The sequence below is a fragment of the Parasteatoda tepidariorum genome, chromosome X1 (assembly GCF_043381705.1).
Source record: "Parasteatoda tepidariorum isolate YZ-2023 chromosome X1, CAS_Ptep_4.0, whole genome shotgun sequence".
NCBI lineage: Eukaryota > Metazoa > Arthropoda > Arachnida > Araneae > Theridiidae > Parasteatoda > Parasteatoda tepidariorum.
Genome location: NC_092214.1, coordinates 61,140,270 through 61,166,694, shown reverse-complemented (window position 1 = coordinate 61,166,694; position 26,425 = coordinate 61,140,270). Strand labels below are relative to the sequence as shown.

At 27.8% G+C, this 26,425-nt stretch overlaps 1 protein-coding gene across 1 annotated transcript in view; it reads left to right on the top strand.

The window, feature by feature from the left end:
* The window catches only part of LOC107439276 (multiple epidermal growth factor-like domains protein 6), a 278,214-nt gene that overhangs the window by 76,745 nt on the left and 175,044 nt on the right, over positions 1–26,425 (top strand). Inside the window, exons 2-3 of the mRNA XM_071187265.1 lie at positions 5,561–5,695; positions 9,466–9,575. Coding sequence (XP_071043366.1) covers positions 5,561–5,695; positions 9,466–9,575 — 245 coding nt within the window. The remainder of the gene's footprint in view (positions 1–5,560; positions 5,696–9,465; positions 9,576–26,425) is intronic.

Genomic DNA, 26,425 nt, shown 5'->3' with positions numbered 1-26,425 from the left:
TGAAAGGATGAAATGAATTAGTGAGTGACATTGCCTGCTTTAACCTACACAGATACTTTTTAAGGTTAACTACCATTGCCCGGTATACCCTACACAGATGGTTTTTATAAGGTTAAATGCCACTGCCTTGTATAATACTTACTTTAACCGACTTACTTACTTCGTTATTTTTGGTAATGATCAGCAATTATTAACCAATTGATTACATTGATAGCCCACGTGATTCGAATGAGTGATGCCAATACAATAAAAAAATACTGCTTTTTAGACCCTCTAGAGTAAAAAAGCGGGGAAGGCCACGGTTGAATTGAGCTGACTCGGTGGAGTCTGATCTTCTTGCAATTAATGAAGAATTGGGAGATCAAAGATAAATCGGAAGTCGTTAGTCTTCAGAGGGAGGCATCGGCTCTCATTGGGCTGTCTGGCCAACTATGATGATGATGAATTACGTTGAACCGTAACATATAAACAATATTACTTCATTAAAACAAATAAGAAATTTGATCAAATCATTTACTTTCTTTTGGGAAATCATTCTATAGAGCTGATATTTTAACAGCTTGTGTGAATCGATCATCTGGCTTAGGGATTTGATTAAATCTCGATTTTTATCATCTATCTGAGACGTGCCTATATCCACTAATTAATGCTAGCCAATTAACTAATGTCAAAATTTAAAACTGATATAAAGGGCTTAAGTTATCAATTTCTTGTAGAATTATTTAAATAAATGATTTTGGGTTCATTTTGTAATGGCAGAAGAAAAACACAATATTACAATCATTTAAACAATTCTTTCCAGGCAATTGATAAAATAACTTTTCTGGCTACCCATGGTTTACCATGGCTTCTCTGTTTTTCCAATCAAGAAATTTTGAAATTTCCAGATTAGCCATAAATTTTTTGGACTGAACCGCATTTTTTACAATACGGAATTAAAATAAGTAATACCTTTTTAGTATAGCAATAATTATAAATAGTACCAATATAATAAAGCGAATAATGGTACAATACCTTTCTGTACACGGAGAAAAAATTACGGCAAAATTACCGGGCTGCATTGCAAAAAACATTTCTGGTAAGAAAAAATAACAATAATTCTGGTAATAAAACTAAAATATGCGTTATTACCGCACTTATGGTTAAAAAGAAACTGAGAAATGAATTTAGCCGAATTTGGTTTTTATGTCATGCCCTAAGGCATGATAAATTTACAAGAATTGGTAATATTTCCAGATTTGACCACATTTTTAAAACCATATCTTATTGCTAATTTTACCAAAATCATTACCAAAGTGCTTCGGTAAAAATTGCCATACTTTTTTTATGTTCCCATACAGCCAGAAACACGGTAAATTTTACCATATTCTAGGAGTTTTGATTTTTTTTTTCCATTGTGTATATTTCATAAATTTTGAATTCTCAAAAGTTGCTGGCATTTCGTAATTTCTTTTACAGACTCACTTAAGCTTGGAAAGTTTTAACGATAATACCAAGTGTACTAAAGAAAATTAAATAATACTATACAGTAAAGTTTTTTCTTTGATTTAATTTAGGAGCAAGGAACATACATGTCTTAAATATATCATTATCATGTAGTGAATAATTAGCAAAGATGAACTGATAAAAAGAAGACAAGCAAAATTCTGCTTTAAACACTTTATTTACCATTAATCATTAAGCTTTAATTAATTTAAATCTTTCTCTTCTGAGGATCGGGTTTGTGAGTGTTGAAAAGACTAAAGATATTTGACGCAATTCACGTACTTGACGCATGTAAAGTTTGTAGTTTGATGTAGTTTCGTAAGAACATGTAATTAATTGAATACGAGCTGTTTTTGCTATTAAATTTGACAGTAATTTCAGCCACATGTTAAAACAAAATATGTATCTAAAAAAATTAATATGCAAAAACACTTATCGCATATTTAACGTTAAGTGGAATATTGCTCACAGCAATTTTTTTTCCATTAATTTTAAAAACGAAAACTCTAATGAAGGAGTTGAAATATGATTAACCGATTAATTTTCTTTCCTAATTGTGACAGAGAAGAAAATGTTTTATTAAATAATTTTTCGAATTATATAGCTTTTTAAGTAACGACATTTCAGCCTAGTATTTTTACTTCGTGTCACTGTCATTAAACAGTGTTTTTTTAACTATAATNTTCCATTAATTTTAAAAACGAAAACTCTAATGAAGAAGTTGCAATATGATTAACCGATTAATTTTCTTTCCTAATTGTGACAGAGAAGAAAATGTTTTTATTAAATAATTTTTCGAATTATATAGCTTTTTAAGTAACGACATTTCAGCCTAGTATTTTTACTTCGTGTCACTGTCATTAAACAGTGTTTTTTTAACTATAATAAATGTGTTGTGCTTTAATTTGTGTTATATAAACTCTGTGCTATATAAAAAGTGTGTTTCATAAACTCTGTGCTAGATAAAAAGTGTGTTATATAAACTCTGTTCCATATAAAAAGCGTGTTATATAAACTCTATAAAAAGTATTACATATAACTATTAAAACCCTGATGTAAAAAAATAGCAGCAAAATAAATATACCTTGCAAGGACACATTATAAATATTTTTAAAGATAATTATGAATGTTTTCATATTAACTATTGTATAACTACTAAGAAGTCGTAATTTTTAAAGCATTTATCGTTATTTCATCCCATTTCGAAAAAAAATTATCTAGTTCAGTCATTTTAACTGTAGATTATATTCAATCAATCGAATTCAAAAATAGAATCTAGCAAAATTTGTGTCATGTAAGCTGTTACAAAAACTAAAAATTTGATTAAATTATAACAATTAATTATGTAGATGAAAAAACAAGTTTGAGTTACAACAATGGGAAATAAAACACGCGAAGTGACTTGAACCAATGGTCTCCAACCCCTAATTCGTGGATCAAATGGTACAGGGCCTCCTAAGGAACATTAAATTATTATCATTTTATTGACTATGGTGTATTTCTCTCGAGTTTGTACGACTTAGTACCATATTTTATTATTGTATTTTATTTTAAAGGCATGTTTAAATAAAATTAAATTAAAATTATTAAATCAAAACAAGCTTAAATATAAACAATCAACGTCTCCGCCTCTTTAGCGGGCGCTGGTAAAATTATTAAACGTTGACCGGTCCGCGGCGATAGAAGGGTTAAGGAGCATTCATTGATTTAAACAATAAAACTAAAAAAGTTTAACATTTCAATATTCATTCTGAAAACTTCAAACTGTAATAAAGTGTAAATTAATTAATAAATATTGATTTTTAAAGAAAATTTCATAACAGCATTTAGAGCAACAAAAGAATATCCCCCCCAAAGAATCCAAAATTTTTAATATTAAAATGTACAACAACTTCCGTACAAGTCAAGAAAGATTTATTACAACAACTGCCTCTTTATTTTATTCCGTGATTTATCGTAAAATTGTGTGAAAGCTACTGTAAGTTAAAAAAAAAAAGAAGGAAGGAAAAAAAATAGCACCTTTCAACTTGAAAACAGTGAGTTCATTTTGTTATCTATATTTTTTTAACATCTTCCTCCTATTTACTACCAAGTCAGTGCTTCAGGCTAAACTACTGATCGTGAACTTTAACATTACTACAACGGAGCCACATTAATAGTTCCTTTCCCAAGCATTTAAAAGATTGATTTAATTAGTTTCACGATTAAAGTTAGTGCAGTGTACTTTCGATGGAATTCGTTGCGGATATTGACTAGCATTAAACACAGGAATCTCCGGAGCTAGTTGAGATCTTACGGGATTTAATGGACTTTCTGGAATCCAAAAAAAGTGTTTTAGCTTTAAGCTATACTTGTAAACTCTTTCTTTCCCTCATTATAATAGACATCAAACATAATACTTGAAGTCCTTTCGAATTAAAAATCGTTAATAAAAAATGGAAATAGTGAGTAAAAAAATATCATTATTATTAAATACGATTTAAATATTAACTATAAGACATTACTCTATTGTTTAGTTATAGTTTTTTGTTATTAAGGGTTATTTATCTTACAAGCCATTAGATTTATTACTTATTGTCATCGTTTGTTATTACTGCAATTTGTAAATATCGTTTCAAGCATAATGTATATTTTATTGTCATATCATTTGTGTTATTATTTATTGAATCCATACAATAATATACAATAGCATGTTGATTAATTTAATAGAATGTTTCAAACCATAATGAATCTAACAATTTAATAAGTGAAATACAATATTCCCCCCAAAGCTTTTCTAAATTTATATATTTTTCTTTTTATTTCAATTCATATAATTCAAATATAAATAATAATAAATAAAAATCATAGTATGGATTGTTTGAACTAGAATTTATAGTAAATAGTAAAAAAATTCCTATTTTATTAGAAAAAATATTATCCTTAAAAATGTAATAGTTAAAAACAATGAATCGAGTATTTATATTAAGTTTCTTTTATTATTTTAAAAAATTTGTTTAACAAAACTAATTTATTCAGTTGAAGAAATGATTTTAAGAAGTTGTAATTTATTTTCCATACAGCATTTTGCATTGACTGTTAGAATAATTAAATAACGTTCTAATTTAGTAGTTAAATAATAAGACAATTTAACTATTCGCAATCTTTTAACTAAAATGCAAACTTTAAATTCATTCACATCAATAAAATTTTAATCAAAGCTTAATTTTCCACCTTGTAATATATTTTTACTTAAACTGCTAACTGTGAGCCAATATTGTCATGGTGTCTGCAGAATAGAACGTTATTTTTTTCCTTGTAATTATTTCTCAATCATTTTTAAAATAGAACCTTTTTCCAAAATGATCAAATCTCCTTCAGTTATTTCTATTTTATTTTAAAACTGGGATTACCTACGACATAGCAATTATAGTCAAAAATTGGAATTCTTTTATGATTTGCTGACGTAATTAAAGTTAGCATTTGCAACAAAATCTGCATTTTAAAATTAATCTATCCACAGCTGTAACGAAAGGATGGACGTAAACTTATGTAAAACTGAGATGTAAACGTTAATGATGTAGTTTCTTTTCATTGCGTCAAGTATAATGAATTAATCTATCCACAGCTGTAACGTAAGGATGGACGTAAATTTATGTAAAACTGAGATGTAAACGTTAATGATGTAGTTTCTTTTCGTTGCGTCAAGTATAATGAATTAATCTATCCACAGCTGTAACGTAAAGATGGACGTAAACTTTGTAAAACTGAGATGTAAAGGTTAATGATGTAGTTCCTTTTCATTGCGTCAAGTATAATTAATTTTTTTTTTAAAAATTTATCTTTTATATTTACTTATTTTATCTATTTAATTGTTTGTTCAATTTTGCTTTGTTTTGTTTGTTCAGGTCGTCTGAGTTTGTTTGTGCTTGTCTATACTAAAATAATTCAGGTTACGACCAGCGAGTAGGACAGCACAAAATTTTCGGCTTTGATTTAGATTTAGACTTTAGAAACACTTTATATTTTTTACATGAACGAATGTAATATCACAAAAATACTTTATATTGCTCTAATAATGTATATATTCTAACAGGCCACATGTATGTACAGATCGCCAAATGGAATCAGTAAAGGTTCAAAAACCTTGTACAAGAGCTTATACACAAATGACCAAAGTATGGAAGCCAAATTGTGGACAACACAGTTGGTGTGTTACTTACGAACCCAGGTAAAATTTCCACTTTTCTTATTATCTTACACAAAGCACAAAATTTTAATCTCTTCATACTTAGATCTCATTTCATATTAGAGATTTGACCCATTATTTTGGTATTTTATAGTATTGTATGTGCTGATCTTTTTCAGTAATATGCTTCAATTCCCGCATTTTAAATATGAAGGTCAGTTCGTTTTTTTCTGCCATGCGTTTGAAAATCTCTGAAATATCGGGAAAAAAACACGATAGTTAGTTTTTTCGTTTACGTCAATTTAGTTCATTTTTTATTTCTTTTTTTTATATTCATAAAATTCAACTAATAATTCCAAGGAGTGAGGAAATGTACTTGATGCTAGGTGATAAAACTAAATGCAGGCAAAAAATGTTTTTTTCTTTTTATTTTTTTAAATTTAAAATTAGTACGCATGTGCATTAACGATTCTTCTAATTTGGGAATATTTGTATTCCGAATAGAAGTTTTTAATAGCTGAAAAATTATTTTATCCACATTTTTACTCCTTTGTAATTCTGTTCTTAAACTATACAAAAATATTCTTTTTTATCCCTAATAAAAGATTTTATTTTTTCTTTTAAAATTCATCCATGTGCCCTGCCCCGTCCATTGCTATAATTTATGAGAATTGAAACCGAAAACTAAAATTGATTTTCTATTTAATTTTTTTGATAGCTAATATGAATGTGAGAGCATCAATAATGACAAGAGTAAATTTAAATAATAATTTTATTCCAAATCTGGAATAAAATTATTATTTAATCCAGATTCCTTAATTTTAATTATGTATAGTAATAACTCTTAGAAATCCAAATATTTGACAGTAAATCTTCTATACAATTGGATACTAAGAAAAAAAAATTCTGGTGTGTTATCCATGGGTTTTTTGTCTCAGATCATCCACAATGACTGTGATAATGGAGACAAATAAATGGTGAATATAGATTAGAATAGTATTAATTTTATCATAAGGGTATTATAAATTTAACCATATATGAAGATGGATACAGTAAGAGGGCTAATAAATGTAATTTTTTTAAGTTTGTATGTTCTCTGAAGTCTTCTTAGCATGCAATTTTTTGCTATTCAAGTTCAAGTTAAAAAAATACAAGCACAAAAATATCATACAACTTTAAGCTCCGCTCATAAAATATGTTATTATTAACTAACATTTGTGGTGTTTTAGAGTTTTTTTCACTTTTTATCTTTTTTTTAAAAAAAAAGAAAGAAAAAAAAAAGAAAATTTTTACACTTTAAGCGATCTCAAATTGATGGAATCCCTCAGAAAAAGAAACTAATCGAGTAACGAATAAGAATTACTTTGATCCAACATTTTTTTTCCCTCCAGAAAGCCTTACCCTTTCTTTTTTCCCAATTTTAAATTTTTCCTCGAATAATTTAATCAGCAAATGTTTTCCACATCTTTTCAAGATACTATTAAATTTTCTTTGAGTTTGCTAGCTTATTCTTTACAGTAAATAATTATAAAATTATATTTTTTTTCCAAAGTTTGCTTTAGTTGTTCTTTAAATACTCTCTAGATACATTTTTGTTTGCTTGCAGCTTACTCACATAGAACGTAAATACACTTCATTTTTTTATAATATAAAAGATATTAATTAATATTTATATTGATTTTTATATTTTATAATATAAATATTTATTTACAAAGTAATGATTTTTATTTCATTGGACAAAAAATAAAATTAATAATTTCAAACTACTGTAGAAAAGAAAAAAACCAATCATATTCCTTAAAATCCTTGATAGAATTATGGAAAAAAAAGGGCAGGAAATTTTTGTTGACTACTGTTCAAATTGTTTTTTTTTTTTTTTTTCAAAACTTTGTTCAAAAAGAAGTATCNTCATTTTTAAATTTTTTTTTTTTTTTTTTTTCAATACTTTATTTTCGAGAAAAATTTTTCGATTTTTAAGAAAACAGTTCTTTTCAAGAAAAACTGTTCAGTTGACAGCGCAGAGGAAACTTCTTATCTTCTTAGGATGAAAAGTCTTCCGTTATGTAATGCTGCCATCTATTTTTAAAGTTAAGAACTTCAAAATATATTACTTAACAAAATATGATTTCTACTCCAAAACATAAGTTTGCTTCTTTCTTTTTTCCTCAACTTTATATTTTAGTGAAATATCATATAAATAATTCTTTAAAGTAATTATGCAGATATGTGGCTAAATTATTAAATATTACGAATGACAAATATCTATTTAAAACAACAAACTATTATTATTAAAACAATTGTTTCTTTTTTCTGCACGAAAAAATAGCTAATAAATAATAGTAAATTAATTTATAAACTGTAATTAACATTATCTGCTTTTTATAGTTAATAAATAATAGGTTTCATAAGTATTTTTTGTTTTCAGTATTATATTTTTATAAGAATTAAAATTAACAAAATGGCGTAGGATAAATTAGGGCTTGCCTAAAACTTAAATAATTTGAATGTATCAAAATAACATTATCATCTTTATATAAATACTCATATACATAATTTCAAATGAAAAGTTTAGTACATTGCACTTATTTACTTAATTCAATTTATTATAGGCTGAACTATATATAAACTATTTTTATAAATATAATTTTATTCTCATCCTTTAACTAGGTTGTTGCTATACTTTAAAATGATTACTTACTTACTTAAGTCGAAGAAAATATTAATTAAAATTCATGTCATTTTAACACAGTGACCGTGGACGAGTTAACTCGTCTTTTAATGCCCTAATGAAATGACGGTGTAACTCGATTTTTCATTCCCAAAACAATTCTTATTTTCATACAAAAGCGTGATAACGAGTTAACTCGTCATCAGTCAGAAAATTTTGGGCCTGAAATTAATATTTGAAATGTTTTACTTTACTTCCATATTTAATTACAAAATAATAGCCGATGATGTGACAGCTTCTGTGTGAGATTGCCTGCATTAAAACGTGTTCATATAACCGTTAACTGCTTCTACTATTTTTGCATTTGTAAAAATCGTAGAAGCATTAACTAACAGAATTGCCTATAAAATTTATTCCATAGTTCAGGATTTTCTAAATTGCACCGATTCCCAAAATTTTTCAGGGGTAACACTTGAAAGACAGAAGAGTACAAATTTGTTTCTTTCAAATGGAGACCTTTTGTTTGATAAAGCATAATAATTTAAATTGATAACGTAGGTGACTTTTCAGCGGTTATTATCGGGTGAATCAATGTCAATAATAAATAATATGCAATAAACTACCATGCCTCGTAGATTTTTCAGATAGATATGAGACTGTTTTTTCTTGTGAGCGTCTTTTTAGTGTTAAATATCCATATACGTTGAAAAATTCCAAAGAAATAATCATTTTTTAATTGCCTTAATTTTATTTAATTTAAATTAGATAAGTTATTCGAAAGATATTAAAGCAGCTAGGTAAGTAAGGTTAACTAGTAATAAACTAAGAAATTAATTAAGCTTATTACCCTTGGAATAGATACACAGAGAGTGGGGCACTTTACGGATGCTTTCACGAAAAAGAACTGTAACAGTAAGTAAACCCATGTAAGTGTAGCAGTAAGTAAACCCATAATATGGGCAATTTGCCGTACACAGTACAGCATACTTTTTTATAAAAAGTACATGAATTAAATCATTTAAGAAAAATACATAACAACTAAAAATTTACTGAAATATTATAAAATACTTATTATTGCAACAAGTATTTAGTTTAATATTTTTGAGATTATATTCAATTGTTATAGTCCTTTTTTATTCCTTAGAACTATCTATTATACTGGGTATAAGGATTCCTACGAAACTCGGTACAATACTGTATCTAAATGCTGCAACGGTTGGACGCAGAAGAATGAAGAACCTGGATGTTTTTATCGTAAGTAAAATTTAACTTGTACTCACTTGAAAAAACATTTGACTGGTTTAGTAAGCCATATAGCACAATATAGTTTCGGAAATATTTCTGACATGTACTCCGCCAAAAGTTTTATTTCTATTCAAACACGTTTTCCTGGTTGAAGCCAAATTGCAATAACCCATGCAGCTCAATATATGTAGTTTCAGACTGGTTTAGTCACATTATAATAAGCCATACAGCTCAATATAGTTTCTGAAATGTACTCAGACAAAAGTTTTATTTCAATTCAAACATTTTTTTCCTGGTTGAAGCCAAATTGCAACAACCCATACAGCTCAATATAGTTTCAGAAATATTTCTGAAAAGCTGTCTGCCAAAAGTTCATCATTCTGAGAAGTTGTTTTTTAAATATTTCTGGAATGTTATATTTAAAATAATTTCGAAATGTTTCAGATATTTATATCCGAATATTTATAAGAATTATATGAAGAATAATCCAATAGTTGTAGCAGAAAAGCACAAATTTCTAAGTTTTAGTGGTTAAAAAAAGCGTTTTTTGGACTTTTCCAAACGTTTTTCTTTATGTTCTTTGAAATATTCTGTTTCTTATCCGAGAAATAATTTCTAAGATGCATTTCAACTATATAGTTATCATACAACTCATGATGTATAATTGCAATGATGTTTCTTTTGTTTATTTTTAATTTAAATATTATTTTACTCACAAATGGATTTCTATTTAAAAATGCAATTCATATTTAATTTTTTATAATTTTCTAATATGAATATGCTAAAGAACTTATTATGCTTCTTGTTATAACCAGTTTTACCTAGTTTTTTTTTTAAAAAATTAGGTCTTTTCACTTAAAAATATTTCTACAAATTTTCTTCAAATCTCTGAAAAATCTTAGTAAAAGAACAAATGTTCTGTATTTTTTTTATGTTTTTCTAACCCTTTTTTCTAAAACATTTTGTTAAAAATTCTTTATTTAATTCTTCGGGAGAATGTCTTAAACAAATAATTAAAATTATTTTAATTTTTAAGACATATTTTTGCTAAAAATATATAAATTAGAATAAATTATTATATATTAATTTTTAATTCTACCATAATTAATGAGTCAAACTTCATCTTAAAATCTTGATCCACTTTTTTTGCACATTTATGATGATTAAAAGTATTATGAATCAGTCAATAATCTTGTCTCCTTCTTAAAATATCAAAAAACGCTTCAACGAGATTACCTGAAAACAGTTTTGTTCATCTGTAAATTTTTTAATCGAGCTGGTAGAAATTAAAGGCTGTAAAAGCAGAATTGATTATTTAAGTTTTTTTTCCTCGACGTGATAAGAATTTTACTTATTTGCATTAATTTATCATTTAAAATTTCCATTCAGCAAATTTGTTTAGATTGACTAACTCCTCATCTTTCAAATTTTGAATAAAATTTCGTATGATGCTCAATGGTCAGAAAAAAAAGGAAAAACTTCTAAAAATAGATAACAGGAATTTTTAAAACGCAACTATCTTAAAGAAAAAAACAGAGGCCTTTAACCTAAAGTACCTCTCCTGAGTACATTGGTTATCTAAAATATGAACCATTTTACTTCACAATGAATAGAATTGAAGAGAATGGAATTTCCAAATTTAATGAAAAGGATTATTTGTTATTTGAGAAGGCTAGAGAACTTATTCCCTTTTGTCGCGAGAAATCTATATTTTTTTTCTTTTTTTAAGTCAATAAAACTCCCTTAGAAATTAACGTAACAAATATGCATAATCTTATTCCCACTTATGAGACATATACTCCATTGAGACATATCCTCTGAAAGAAAAAAAACTATTTTCAAATTTTTAATTTAGAGAGTTTCTTTTATTTGAAAGGAACATATTTAGATAAAACAGCAGTCAAAAAATTTTAATTTTTTTATATTTTTATTTATTTATTTTTTATTATATTATTATTTTAAAAAATGAAATTCTATTTTTTATATCACCCTCTATTTAGAATAAGGACTTGATAAACGTATGTCTTTGTTACAAAATCCTCCAATATTACTTAAAATCCAGAATTACTGGTCTTTCTTTGCATCTTAGGGTTGGAGGATCAATCATCATATCAAAATTGACAAAGTAAGGATATATTTACTTGTAAATGTACCAGATAATAGTTAAATTAAATGCTTTAAATAAGTGAAGTATCATGATTTTTTTTTAAAAAAAGATCGAAATTAAAAATTGAATATAATTGTTTAAAATTATGTGTCAATAGAATTTTAAATTTGATAAATGGTAAGAGAATACATAAAAAAGTGAAGCAAATATTTCTTAAGACAATAAATTACCATCCTTCGTTGCTTCAAAATGTGTCTAAAAATAAAACTCAACATATTTACATGCTTCAAATAGCAGTCTATTGTGATTTTAACAACATTCCTAACGTATTTGAATGTTTTTAAATATCCCTGCCCACATTTTCCAAAAAGATATTTTCTATAAAATATATATTTTTATATGACTAACATCAATGAACACTCCATCTGTCAACTTCACTTAAGGACAAACTTCCCGGAATTAATAAGTGCACTTAAATCTAAATAGGGAAAAATTCATAAAAGTCAAATTTAAACAGCTAAGGCAAAAGAAAATACAATTTACTGCTGCACTTTTAAGCTTTTTTTTTATGGAGGACACATATTTCTAAAAAGCGTATCGTTATAGAAATGCTTATTATGCTATAAATTCAGTTTGTCAACTACCCAAATGACAAGAATGAAGCACTCAGCAAAATACTTAACCATATCAGGTTTTTTTTAAAAAACGTTTTTTTTTCTGTTGAATGAACGGAAGCACTGATCCTGTTTTCCAAATATAACGCCGTCAAAGATTTGAAGAGGAGAATGCAAGAAAAAAAACGTTGTTTTTGACGCATGATGAATATTGTAGATAACACATTTCTTGTGAATGTATAGCCTCGGATGTTATACATTATACGAGAAGTGCTACTGAAATCTTTTCGTCACTTGTGTTGAGAAAAGAAATTTTGACGCTGAGAAAAAATTACTTTGTTCCGGAGTGGTTCTTTATAAGATAAAAAATGAACATTAAAAATAATGCTTAGTGACATGTTTTATTTTGGATTTCACCATGGTTTAAAACTGCAAGAAGCACAGAAATGATCTCCAATATGGGAATTTAGCTGGCTGTACAATGCTATAAATATAAGATCTTAACTGACTAATAATGAACATTAGAAATAATGCTTTATAGTTAAAAATGGACAGTGAAAATAATGCTTAATGGCATGTTGTTTTCTTTTGGATCTTAGACCATGTTTTAAGACTGCAAGAAGCACAAAAACGATCTCTAATATATGGATTTAGCTGGCTGTGCAATGCTACAAATCTTAACCAATTGTGACGTTAAGTTTTGTTTAATTTCTAAATAAATTTTAAAATTTTATTTATTTCAAATATTGATTCTTTTAATGTCTTTTCATATGTTTTTTTTCTTCTTGATTTCAAACTTTTTTAAAATATTTGATCTACAAAGCTTTCATACTGCATCGATTAAAGAATAAAACTGTGTATAGACAAAATCCGCTGCCTTTTACCAAACTAAGAAATATTGAGCACCTTAGAAAGGTTTTTATTCTTATTGGCAGATTTACAATCAATAAACATTACTTGAATACAGAAATGTAACACATATTTTTTTTTCAAAACAGTCTTAAAATGAAACTTTGTCATCTATTTTAAGGCATAAATTGCAATCTGGCCATACCTCTTGCTCCAGGAGAGTATTTAAATCAAATTTACTTAAAAAACATTATTTTCATAAACACTGAATTTGAAAAAATAAATATTTATTGTTGATTCATTACAAAAAGAATTGAATTTCTTAGTGTAAACCTTATATATATAGCAGTTATTGTAGAATCAGTATGAATATAGCAAATCAAATGAGCCTGATGAAAATGTAACTTTTGGTAGCATTTATTGCAGCAAAAATGGAGATATTAATGCTACCATTTAAGTCTTGTTCCTATTTAAATTGTGTAGATAGAGAAGAGTGCACCTTGGACCAATGTAGTTATTTGCACCATCCAGCTGAGGAGTATAGTTATTTGTGATTGGCTAAAGTGAAATTCTTGTAATGCTGTCTTTAGTTGCCTTAAAAAGAAATTACATGAGTACCATTTTAGCCAAGTTTAAATTTATGAACTAGACCGTTTTATATACTCGCATTTCTTTAAAGCAGGCCACTTTTACTGGCAAATATTATCGACTGATTGATGACTTAACTTGGCCCTTTTTTAAGTCAGCTGTATATGCACTATTTTCAAATGAAACTCGTTTATTAATGTTCCCTTTTTGTAGAAGATATGTCGACGTTTGTTTCATAATGATGGACAATACCTACATTGATAATGTTCTCAATATTATAGCCTTGCAATACAATTTACGTTAGAACAGAAAATTAATAAGTGTTTACCTTTATCAGACTTTTTTAATACTGGTAATTTCGATTAATTTCTCACTACTGCTAATTGAAAACCGTTTTCGGTTTCCTTTCCCACTCATAACCTTATATCTCATTTCTCTAACCTAACTGTAGCTGCCTTACACGCACTTGTGTAACATGCTTCTAAATTTTGTTCTAAATTTTTTCTCCTATTTACCTTATAGCTGTCACTGCAGACCACTGTTTTCCATCTAATATTATTGATTTCATTGATAGAGAATTAATTTCGCAATCCACCAAAATTTGTAATTCGAAATTTAACAATTTTGTTGTTTTACTTCCCCTCACACTTGTTTTTTATTTCCCTTCGTTTATAATCTTGTTCAAACTTGTTCATCTGTCCCTATTGGTTAAACTACTTTGTTGCACGTGTTGGTCTCTTTACTTCTCTATCATTTGATGTGTACACTCTGAGGAAAGTTCTTGTTTATAAAACTGAAACTATAGTATGTCCATATCTGTACTTTCATTTGCGCTTAATTAACGTTTTTTTTTTTTTTTTTTTTTTTTTTTTTTTTTTTTTTTTTTTTTTTTTTTTTTTTTTTTTTNATTTTACTTCTGAACAACATATGTTTAACATATCATGTTCAAAAATGTCATATGTTGTTATAGGAACATCATAACATATATGTCACATCATCACACCACCCATTTTCCCTTTTCTTTAAATTTTTTTTAAATGTATCAGAGAATTCGTACACAAAAAAATACTAACTGACAAACGTATAATATATTTCCCACATTTTTCTTTAAATTTAAATTTAATGAGCATTCGATGTGAAAAGAAAAAAAAATAAATAAAATTTCTCTTCCCCATTGTTGTTTTCAGGGATAGAGAAAGGAAAAATGAAAATGGAACTCTTATAAATGTTTCTAAGTTAATTATAAGCTTTATTATACGAGTAAAATAATTTTATTTAACTGAGGAATTAGACTTGACCTTAGGATCTATAAGAAAACTGCTATAGGAAAAAAAATGAAAAACTAGTTTTTAATCAAACTGAACACCTCAAAGATGCATAATATTGAACAAAACATCTGCTTTTCTGTTCATAACATGAAATTTAAAAAAAATTATTTGAAAATATTGTAATATAATGCCTTAAAATAAACTTAAAGAATGTATTACCTGTTATATGCTTTTAGTAAAAATTACAACAGATACGGACAAATTCCCTTGTCGAAATAGATATCGAAATTATTAAAAATTATGCATATGCGTATTTTAGTAAAATATTCCAAGGCACAGTCTACGCATGGTTTAAAATAAAATCAAAATATTGGTCAATTTAAATGAAATATCATTATTTTCTCACAACTGAAGCATTTAAATATTTACTCTTATGGCTCAGAGGATAGAACGTTCGCCTTCCAATGAGTTGAACCGGGGTTCGATCCTGGCGATGGCTGGTCGATACGAATTCCGAATCCGGCTTGCACTGACCACAGTGCGGATGTGAAAGTGGTAGACGGATCATTGGTTAGAGTCCACTTGCGGTCAGGCTAACCGTGGAAGGTTCTCGTGGTCTTCCTCTCCATGTAACGCAAATGCGGGTTAGTGCCATCAAAAAGTCCTCCATGAAGGCAAATTTCTCCCAATACTTGATCCAGGAGCTCCCTTGTCTTCTGGATTGGGTTCAAAATTACAAGGCTACGGAGTAGAACATTAGTAATCGTAAACCGAAAAATTGGGTCGGCTGTTCAACGACGGTTATGAAATAAAATATTTGCTCTTGCGTTACTAAATAAGTTTCAGCTGAATAATTTCCTAAATTCATATTCCGATAATGAAAATATAGCGAAAAATAATTTTTGAGAAAAGTAAAAAAAATTTATACATTTTCTTCGCTTAAGATATTAATAAAATGATTCGATCCTAACCATTACTGTAATGCCATATGTTGGCTAAGGAACAATTATAAATAATGTTAGTGTTGCCATTATGTTCTTAAAAATTGTCAATGCCCGAAGGTATGTATTAGAAGTGGCGCAGTCGCTCACTTCGCTGATAGAAACTGGGGCTGCGTCGTGAGCTCGATCTCAGTACCGACTGAACAACCATCGTGTTCAGTTGACTGCCAAGNACCCGCTACCTCCACGCTTAACAGAGCGTTTGGACCGGCGATACCGCTCGGCCAGGGATGCCCCCCATCGTGTTCAGTTGACTGCCAAGGCAGCAAGGTGTACGTTAAATTTGACATGACTGAAGCTCTCATTGATTACGGTGTGGAAGTTTAGGTGCTGTCCACATCATCTCAGTGAGGGGGAAATTACGTGCCTCCCCTGTAAAAAATAGCCTGAAACACTGAGCTAATCGCTTGGCCACAGTTTGTTAATGTGTCCCAAATTACAATAGTCTCCCCTACGCAGAATACGAAATTCTGCTTTTCTCTATACGCTTTATAATATCCAAAGAAAAAAGCACCCCTGTACTCTTTCAGATACTTTGGAAACTAAGCGCCTATCCTTTTCTATTCCATTCGACAAAGTTTATAACACCTTATTATTTCGTTATTTTGAGTTTGTAATACCGTTTAAGTTTGACGCATTATTTTCGATTTCTGCTTTTTTTTTCTCTTTTTAAACTCCACGTTCAATCTGATCCATTAGTTCTAGATTTATTTGTAATTCAAAAATTTTTATGAAAAACTCCTGTGTGGGAGGTTTTGCAGGCGTTTAAAAACAAATTAATTTAGATTGTCATTTTTAGTTATAATTTAAAAAGGTTATTATTTTTACATTGAAAAGTTAATTTATGTGTTCAGATCAATTGTCACTTAAACTTCAGAAAAACAATAAATGGAAAGGAGAGTAAAAAACATAAACCGTCAAGTGAACGAAGGTAATGATGTAACAATTTTTCGAGCAAACTTGAAACTTCAAGGTAAGATGTCAAGTTATCATCTGTAAGATTCTATGTTTAAAAACAAATTAGTGCCAAAATGTCAGTCATTTGTATCACTTACACAGTAAAAGATAACTGAGAAAATACATAAACAAACATAAGTATTTCTAATATATATTACGCTGATTCAGCATTTTCATTTGGCATTTTTTTAAAATTATTTCTCTTCGTCTTCTAGTAAAATATATATTTTTAATATGCGCATAATTTCGACATGCTTACATAGTATAATTACACTTTTTTTGTAAATAATGTATCATTTTATGAGTAATTAGTTAAAAATACTTGTTTAAAACTCAGTCTCAGTAATTCATAGTGGGAGTAAAATTGTCTATTGTTATAAGAATAAACAATATTAGAATTTCTTAATATTTTCCGTTTGCGCATCGTACTTAAAATTAATGAAAACTCTAAGATACTGCATCTTTTTTTTTAATTTAAGTTTGTCAAAACTTTTGAAATAAAGACGGTTAGTTTTTTATGCATATTTGATGGTTTGAATAACCTAATTAAATTAACCTTTGATCAATAGTTTAATTTTTCACTCTTAATGGTATAGGATTTGTTGGCTTTCCGCATTGTTAAGGTTCTTTTTTTATATGTACGTCATTCAAAATCTGATTTTTTCAAAGCATTACTGATCTAAACTTAAGTGTTGCTTGACTATGTCTATTCTCTAGTTTCATGTTCACATACTTAATTTGAAGCCTCTTTTACAAAGACTTAAAGTTTATAAATATCAAGACGGAAAAGAGCAAAATTGGTATGAAAATCATTTCATTCTAGCTTGCTTTATTCTATTTTTGTCGAAATGTACGTTTTTAAACATTATAAATAACACGGGGTTGCATAAATGTTACGACAAACTTCTAGGGGAGTTAGAGCACATCATCAAGATTAAAACTGCTTAAGAACCCGGAAATGTTGTCGTACGCAGCTAGGAGGGCTCCCTTATTAAGACCTATTTAGAAGCACATAAAGAAACAGTTCATAAGAGGGAAGTGTCTCTAGTAGCGTATGAGAAAATTTCCGGCGGTGGGTCCCTATACTGTTTCAGTCCTGATGATGTGCTTTAACTCCCCTAGAACTTTTTCACAACATTTATGTGATCCCCTGTTATACATAACGTTTTTAAACTTGTATATTTCGAAAAAAAACAAAAACACTCAGAATCACATTTAAAAAACTGTCACTTAACGAGCGAAAACGATTACACGAACCATCTGAAATAAGCCATACAAAAGTGTCTAAGACCTGTAAAAAAATTTCATGCAAGAAAAAACAGAAGAAGAAAAATTGTTTCCTAGTGTTATTCTCAAGTTATGTCAATAGAGGCACAGATCAAGTGTTTAATTGATAATTTAGACTGAAGTAGTTTTGAAAACTGACTTGGTAGCAGTTGACGTATAGATTTCCTAGAACACAAATGTATAGCTGGTTTATTTAACTAATTAGTTAATATCCTGAAAATATTTTCGCAAAAATAATTGTAAGAGTAATTTTTTTGCTCACATAAATTTAGACTTATATTGTTACTTTGCATTGCGTATCGCTGTTTTGTGACTTTTTTAAATGGAACAAAGTTAAATTTCCATGTAGGATTTTCTTTTCTATAATATTTCAGTTGGTTTTACGAAGCATAATAATAATATACAAAAAAAATTTTTGTGTAAAAAAATTGCGATTTGGTAATCAAACGTTTCAGGGTTAGGGAATAAATATTGCCCACTTATTTTTGGTAATAATATAAACCACTAAACTTGTGAGTTTTTTTTTCTTAATTTACAGAAATTTTAATCAACCAATTTTAGATATGAAAAACGTAAATATAAAGCATATCGCTTCATACGATGGCTATAATTCTTATATTTACTAAACATATGGTTAAAAAAATTCTGTCCCTCAAAATGTTTATGGGTTAACGTAACATTTCTCTCCTTAAAGTTCAGAACGATATTGTTATTCCCAAGTCACCGTATCTTTCATAAAATAGAAAGAGTGCAAAATACATTACCATTAAACTCACATAAACGCAGATCTTAAGTTACGAACCCTATCTTTAAATAACAATGTTATAAAAATCCTCAAATACAAGGTATTGAGAACATGAGGTTCAGGTAATATTAAAATTGCCTGTATATAATCCATCATTTCAAACACCGAGACTTTGCATATTTTAGTTTTTTCAACTAAATATAGATCGTCTGAGATTCCCTCCCAAAATATACAAAACAATTTATTTTGCTGTCCAAAAAAGAAAGATTGCAGGTAATTCGGAGCAAAAAGAAAAACAGAAAGATCAAAAAATAACATTCCACCATAGGCTGATTTTTTCAACACCCGCGTCATTAAGAATTGATTCCTTTTCAAAAACTTTTTTACGGTTTTTATTCCTAAGGGATTTTTGATGTTCTATGAGGATACCATCTGTATCTTCTACTAAAAAGATAACACAATTCTTCTTTGTCTTCACTCAGCTATTGTTAAGTTATTTTGCTTGTCAAATTATTCTTGTAATTTCACTCAACATGCTCAAGGGGAAACAGAATGTTTTGTAAGACTTGTTATTTTTGCTAGGCAGTTGTTTTCTTAATTAATTGTTGTACTAAGTTTATCTTTTTTCTTCCTTTGATAAACAAAGACTTAAAATTTCCTTTTTTTTTAACTCAAAATTCAATTCTTGTATTTCTAACTTATTTTTGCAACAATATTATTGCAATTCAGATTAAAGATAACTTTTAAATATTAAATAGAGAAATGATATGTTTTACTCATAATTTGATCCGATTTACTGCGTGTACATTTTTGACCAATTATTACATTATTTTTTTAAATAATTTAATGGTCTGGCAATAAACAGGATTGTATAATAAAAAAGAATATAATAATAATATGAGAAAAACAAGAATGTGTTAATGAACAAGAATATAATAATAATATCGCGAAAAAACGAGAACTCATTAATGAATGAGAATATAATGATGATTTGCAAAAACAAGAAATCCGATCTAAATTAAATGGAAGAAAAAAGAAATATAAAATTAATAGTATAGAAAAATTTAATTATTTTAATTGTCAAAAATATAATAATGATAAGTCAAAAACAAAAAAGATTGATATTACCAAAAATTACTTTTTTTTTCACTAATTTAATGATATGTTAAAACCAAGGATTCCTTATTGTTGAAATATGTTTTAATAAAATTATTGTATCATAAGACTTGTTGCCTGGATTATGCCTTTGATTCGACACGTCGTTAATTCAATATATTTTTATTAATGAAGTCCTTATATTTAAAGTCTTTACATTTGAAGAGAAAATCAGTGCAAGAAAGAATTTATTGTGTACTCATATCTTCAGAATAAAATTACTGTCAGCACATCTTATTCTGTAAACTTCAACAAAACTAAAAATTTTATCTAAGCTATAAATTGTAAAATTTTATCAGAAAGCTCCGATTCAAACTGTTTTGAAGTCACATAGATTCTTCAACCCTGAAAAAATCATGAACCTTTTTTTAAAAAGAAAGTCATGCAAGTGTCATTTCAAACATAGAGGGAAAAAATAGAAATATATTTGAAATGTATTCGACCAATACAGTATAATGTTATGCAATTATCCTGGCAAGTAAATGATGCCATATTGAATAAAAATAAGTGTACTTTAAAGAAAGATGTTTATTATTCAGTTTATCAGAGAGTATAACCACAAGTAAAACCATATAAACTATTTTATATTTTTACAAATAGTTAAATCTTCCTTAAAATGGAAACTATGTAAAAATATATATAAAAAGTTAAAAATTTTAATATATATATATATAGATAGATTGTCTGGGACGTAAAGGTGGTCGCTGCGCAGTGCTGACAACATTGCCACCATCATACCATTGGTCACAAAACTGTTGGGCCTTAATTACTATAACACTAGAATACCCCTGACCCACAACAAGCTTTTGCGGGAATGCTCTTTTACCCGTTTAAGGAAATTTTCCCGAATATGTGTAGTATCGATTGAAAATAAAGTAGTTTTTTTTTTGAGAATTTTATTCCTTTAACATTAAGCGACCCTAGTCACTAGGATCATGCGCATACAGTTGAAAACCCATCGCAGCGCAGCAATTGCTTCATTCACAAGCAACACATTTTCAACGTGTTGTCAAAAGTTTTGTGTTTCTGTAATCGTTTAAAAATTAACGCAATAAAAGTGTCATTTTTATGTTGAATACTATTCCATAAAGAAAAATTTAATTGAATAGTATTCCACTGCCTCTTCATTTATGCATTTTTATGATGCTTTTATTATGCTACGTAATTCATCACTCTAATCTGGCGGAATGGTATTTCGTCGCGAGGGAAATGTGCTCTAATTTGTTGTCAAAATTTGAGTGTTGAGTCTGATTGAGTTGTCAAAATTTTTGTAATTCTGTAATAGTTTAAAAATTAAAGCAATAAAAGTTTCTTTTTATGTTTAATAGATAAAGAAATTTTATTGAATAGTATTCCACTCTCTCTTTATTTATGCATTTTTTCTATGCTTTTATTACGCTACGTAATTCATCACTCTAATCTGGCGGAATGGAATTTCGTCGCGTGGAAAATGTGCTCTGTGAAGAAAAAAAAAGCTCACATGACATAAAAGCTCACATTATATTTTCTAATTTTGGTCCATTTTCTATCACTAATTATATCTTATGTTTTTTCATCTTAATTGTTATTTGAATTAAACATATTAAAACCAATTGCATATAATTTTCCTATTAATAGCAATACACTTATATCACAAATCTTACATTATTTAGCTTCTTGCGAATTATTTTTATATATTCTTATTTGACACCATTTATTTGGTTTAAGAATTTTGTACTGAAAAGAAAATTTTTTGCGCTGAAAAGAAAATATTTTGTAATATTTTCTTTAAATATGCTATACTATACAAATTTTTCATACTAATATGCTATACAAATATAATGCTATACAATATGCTATACAAATTTTTATATGTATAGCAATGTATGTATGTAAGACAATATGAAAAATATGCTATACAAATTTTTCAAAAGTTAGACTTTGTAGTTCCCCTCTCCCTATGTTATGCGGTATTTTCTGATACAAAAAAACACACACAGCCTTCCTTAAATTTATGTTTTTATTTACAAACTTTAACTGATGAATCGAGTTTATAGAGTATGTCTCAAAAAATTTATTTCTTTATTTTTGTTTTATGCTTTCGGGAAAATACATAATTTTTTTTTATTCTGAGCTTGTACATTGCTTCTATGTAACAAAAATTTCGCATACATTTCTTTTCATTTTTTATGTTAAATTATATTCCAGAAAATAAAGCGTATGGACAAAATAGAGCGTATGTACAAAATAGGGGTATGGTCATTCTTTTACCCGCAAATTGTTTTCTTTTCAAAAATATTCAATTTTATAGCTCAATATGAGCTTTAATAAAATACTTCTCATATATCTATCCACTTAATTGCAATATCAAACGAAAAGCGATACTAATTTAATCTATGAAATATCTAATTGACATAGTTAACCAATCAATCATTTTAAACTTGAGACACGTATCTGATAATTAAAGGATCAAAGTTTCACCGCAAAAATAAATCATCTCAAGATTTACAACGTTTGTTTCCACTTTCAGAAATAATAAATCAACTCTTGTCCACGCATGATTCACAACATCCAACGCCTCTGAAAATATTCCTTTTATTCTAAGTCGTTTATATTTTTCCTTCGCCAACTTCTCAGAATTATACGCCATCTCTAAGATCAAGTAGCGTAGGTGTCATCTCATTTAAGTATTTCACTGCTTCATTGGCGTTTATTAAGGTTCTGAGACCTTGACAGTTTTACCCTGGCTTTAATTCTTGGCGCTATCTTCCTCGTTTCACTTGAGAGGAGAAAGCACTTAACAAAACCGTGAATTTCATCAATCATGGAAGAACTAAATCATAGAAGCATGTTATGTTCTTGAATATGAAAAACTTAAAAAATTATTTAGATGTGTAGTCTTTGTGGTTGTGACTAATGAGCTGTTTGTATACCAAGTTGTTCGGTAAATAATAAAGTATATGATGAAATAATTACGCAAATTTTTTGTAGACTTTTTCGCTTGTGTACGTTTGAAACTGCAAGTGGGTCATTCTCAAAAAAAAATGCCCCAAATCAACTTTTACCATGTTTTGTAAAAACAACTTTTTTTCTTGAATTAGTACATGGAGAAAAAAATTCTGGTAAAGTTATCGTATTGTGTAGTAGAGAGATTTTTGGTTAAAAAAAATTATTATAATTATAATGCTGGTGAATAAAACCAAAATATATGATATTTGAACTATTCATTTGGTAATTTTCTCATTCTTATGATAACGGTTTACTGAAAATTTTAGTTTTTAAATTTATAGCTCTCATTAACACACATTTATAAAACTTTAAAACTGAAAAGTAAATTTAACCGAATAAATGGTTTTAGTATCAAGCTCTAAGGTATCAAGGTAAAATTATCAAATTTCATCCCATTGATCAAATGTTATCACGTATTATAAAACCATATTTTATTGTTAATTTTAACAAAATCATTACTAAACTGCGTCAGAAAAAATTAACGACCTTTTTGGTGTTCCCAAAGAGCCAGAAGCACGGTAAATTTAACCATATTCTGGTAGTTTTGACCATACTTTTTTTCGGTGTAGTTTCCATTGGTTTAGAAAACGTTATAAAGACTTGAAAATTTTGCTTCCCGCATTTTAAGTCAGCTCATTATTTGGTTACTATGAGAACAATTCTAGAATAGAAATGGACGTCATTTAAATATGTTTCATCTCTGTGAATACTACAATTTTGTATATATAATACAATACATATAATATGATCATACGTATAATTATATAATATAATTTTTATAAATATAATCATATAATATTACATGTAATAATTACATACATAATCATATATATAATTTCATATATATAATACAATTTCATATTTCATATAGAATTTCATATAATAGTTTCAACTATTATCTGAATATCATACCTCATTCGCCATTAGACTGGAAAAGGGTAATAAACTGAAATATAAGTTGCTCATACATCAAAATAAAAGTTATATAATGGAGTCAATTCAAATGAAACAAAAACACAAGTGTAGTCTAAATAATGATGTCTAGGTACACAAAGGAGCATTTTTGTGTTCGTTCTTGCTGCTCGTACTTATTGAGATATACAATTAAACTTCTCTCCTGCGTTTTATTTAATTATTTTAACAATTCATAGGAAGCATAATTTCATACATTTATGAAAATAGCATTCTAACTATCATAAACCGCTTAATTATGATTAAAAATATTTTATAGTAATTTAGATAAGATGAAGTGAGATAGTCGTAAAGTCAAGATCCACGCATATCCATATAGGGTGGTATTTTTATAGTAATTTAAGTGGGATATTAATTATACTTTAGTTCAGGCTGCTTAAATACTATATTTTACTAACGATATATATTTTTAAAATGAGTTGAGACAAATTAAATTAATCCAAAATGCAATAATGGCAGAAAATTATAAATAGATAGTCTTCCCTAATATATAAATACACAAACTCTTACATTCACTGAAATAAAATTATTTTAAAAACAGATTATATTTCAAATATTGAATTCAAAATAGGATCCTAAACTGATCTCAAAAGTAAATCCAGTTTCAAACAGAAATAAAAGTCCATTTTCTATAAATTTCAAATAATTAGTTTTTTTTCCTTTTTATGATATAATAAAGCTTAATAAGATATAATAAGCTTTTATTGATATAATAAAGCAATTCAGCAACCGTATTTTGTTTTGTTGAGTAGAACTTTAAAACTAAAATCTATCTAATTGATGAAAAAATACATAATTTTAAATATGATATGAGTTAAACAGGATTTTTTTTAAAAAAAAATCAAATTTAGGAACTGATAATTAGTTTTTTTAAAATTTAGATCAGCTTCTAAGAGAGATAACTATAGTTTTTTCTAGCCATTTTTTATTTAATAAACCAACGCTAATTAATTAATTATAAACAACAATGGTCCCACAGTGGACTGATGTTAAGCCACGTTTTCCCAGTAGATAACCGAAGTCAAGCATGACTGGCTGTGGTCAGTGTGTGACCACTTTGATTTGCCTAAGACGGAACCGAGGCTGTACGGTATGGGTCCTCGTGAAACTGTTCTAAATTGAAATGCTCGACTTCGTTCGCAAGTTATCAGACTATCAAAGCAAAGAGCTATTCCCTCATCAGAGGATCAAAATTATAATGGCAGGTCTTCGGATCTTCCTCAGATATGTGTCCCAGACCGTCGCCAATAGTTCATTGTGCAACTCTAGTGGGTCGTAAATAATGCATTACTACTACATAAAGCTTATTTCTCTAATGAACAGTTCTATTATAGGTAGATATTTTAATGAATACAATAAATGAAAACTGCAGCTTTCAGTCAAATTTTCATGGAAAAATGAAAATAATGAGGATTAATTAATGTTTTGATAAATTTACAATTTTATTTTCGTAAATTTAGCTTTAAAAGTTGCCAACCAATGCTTACCTTGCACAAACTGCAGTACTGAAGAAAATAACTAAACTTGACTTTTATTTCTTTTGATGAACAATTATCTATTCTCACCTGCAACTAAACATTGTTATTAATTAATTTTAAGAAGGAAGTTTAAGATGTTAAAAAGAGCGCATTTTATCTTAATTAAATAGAAAATATATTCTTGAAATAATTAAATTTTGTTTTTGCCTTTTTCTTAATTTTCAATTTTTTTTTAATTCAATAGAAATTCAATTCCCAATTTAAAAAAATGTGGAATAATTAAAGCCATTTGTTGCATTGTTTTAAATTGTTATATTTTATTAAAATTTTGTATATTTATATATTATATAAATTTAAGAATAAAATTGAAACTTACGATTTTGGGGAAAACTTAAGAGACATCATTCTTTCCGTTGACTATGAAAAGCAATGTATAATCTTCAAAAATAATAATATATAATATAATATTTTTATATTATCCCAAGTTTTTATGAAGCCATAGAGTGGGATTGAAGTAAGCTATCGCACTTCCAGCAGTTCTTATATTTCGGGAAGCCACTTTTCAGTTTTTATTGACTTTTTTATTTATTCTTTTAAATCATTAATCATAACTTTACCGATTGAGGACGCTGGTTAGTAATGTATTTTACATGAAAAGAAGTCAATTATATGCCCGCGTTGTATGGCGAATTTAAACTCATCTTTCAGAAGAAAAACAATAGTCAATATTGAGCAAATGATTGGCATCTTTTGCTAGAGAGAAAACTTTAATAGAATTTAAAACACCTCTTATTAAAATAGAACTCTAATTTGTAAAAGATTTCTATAAAAGTATAAAAGATTTTTTTAA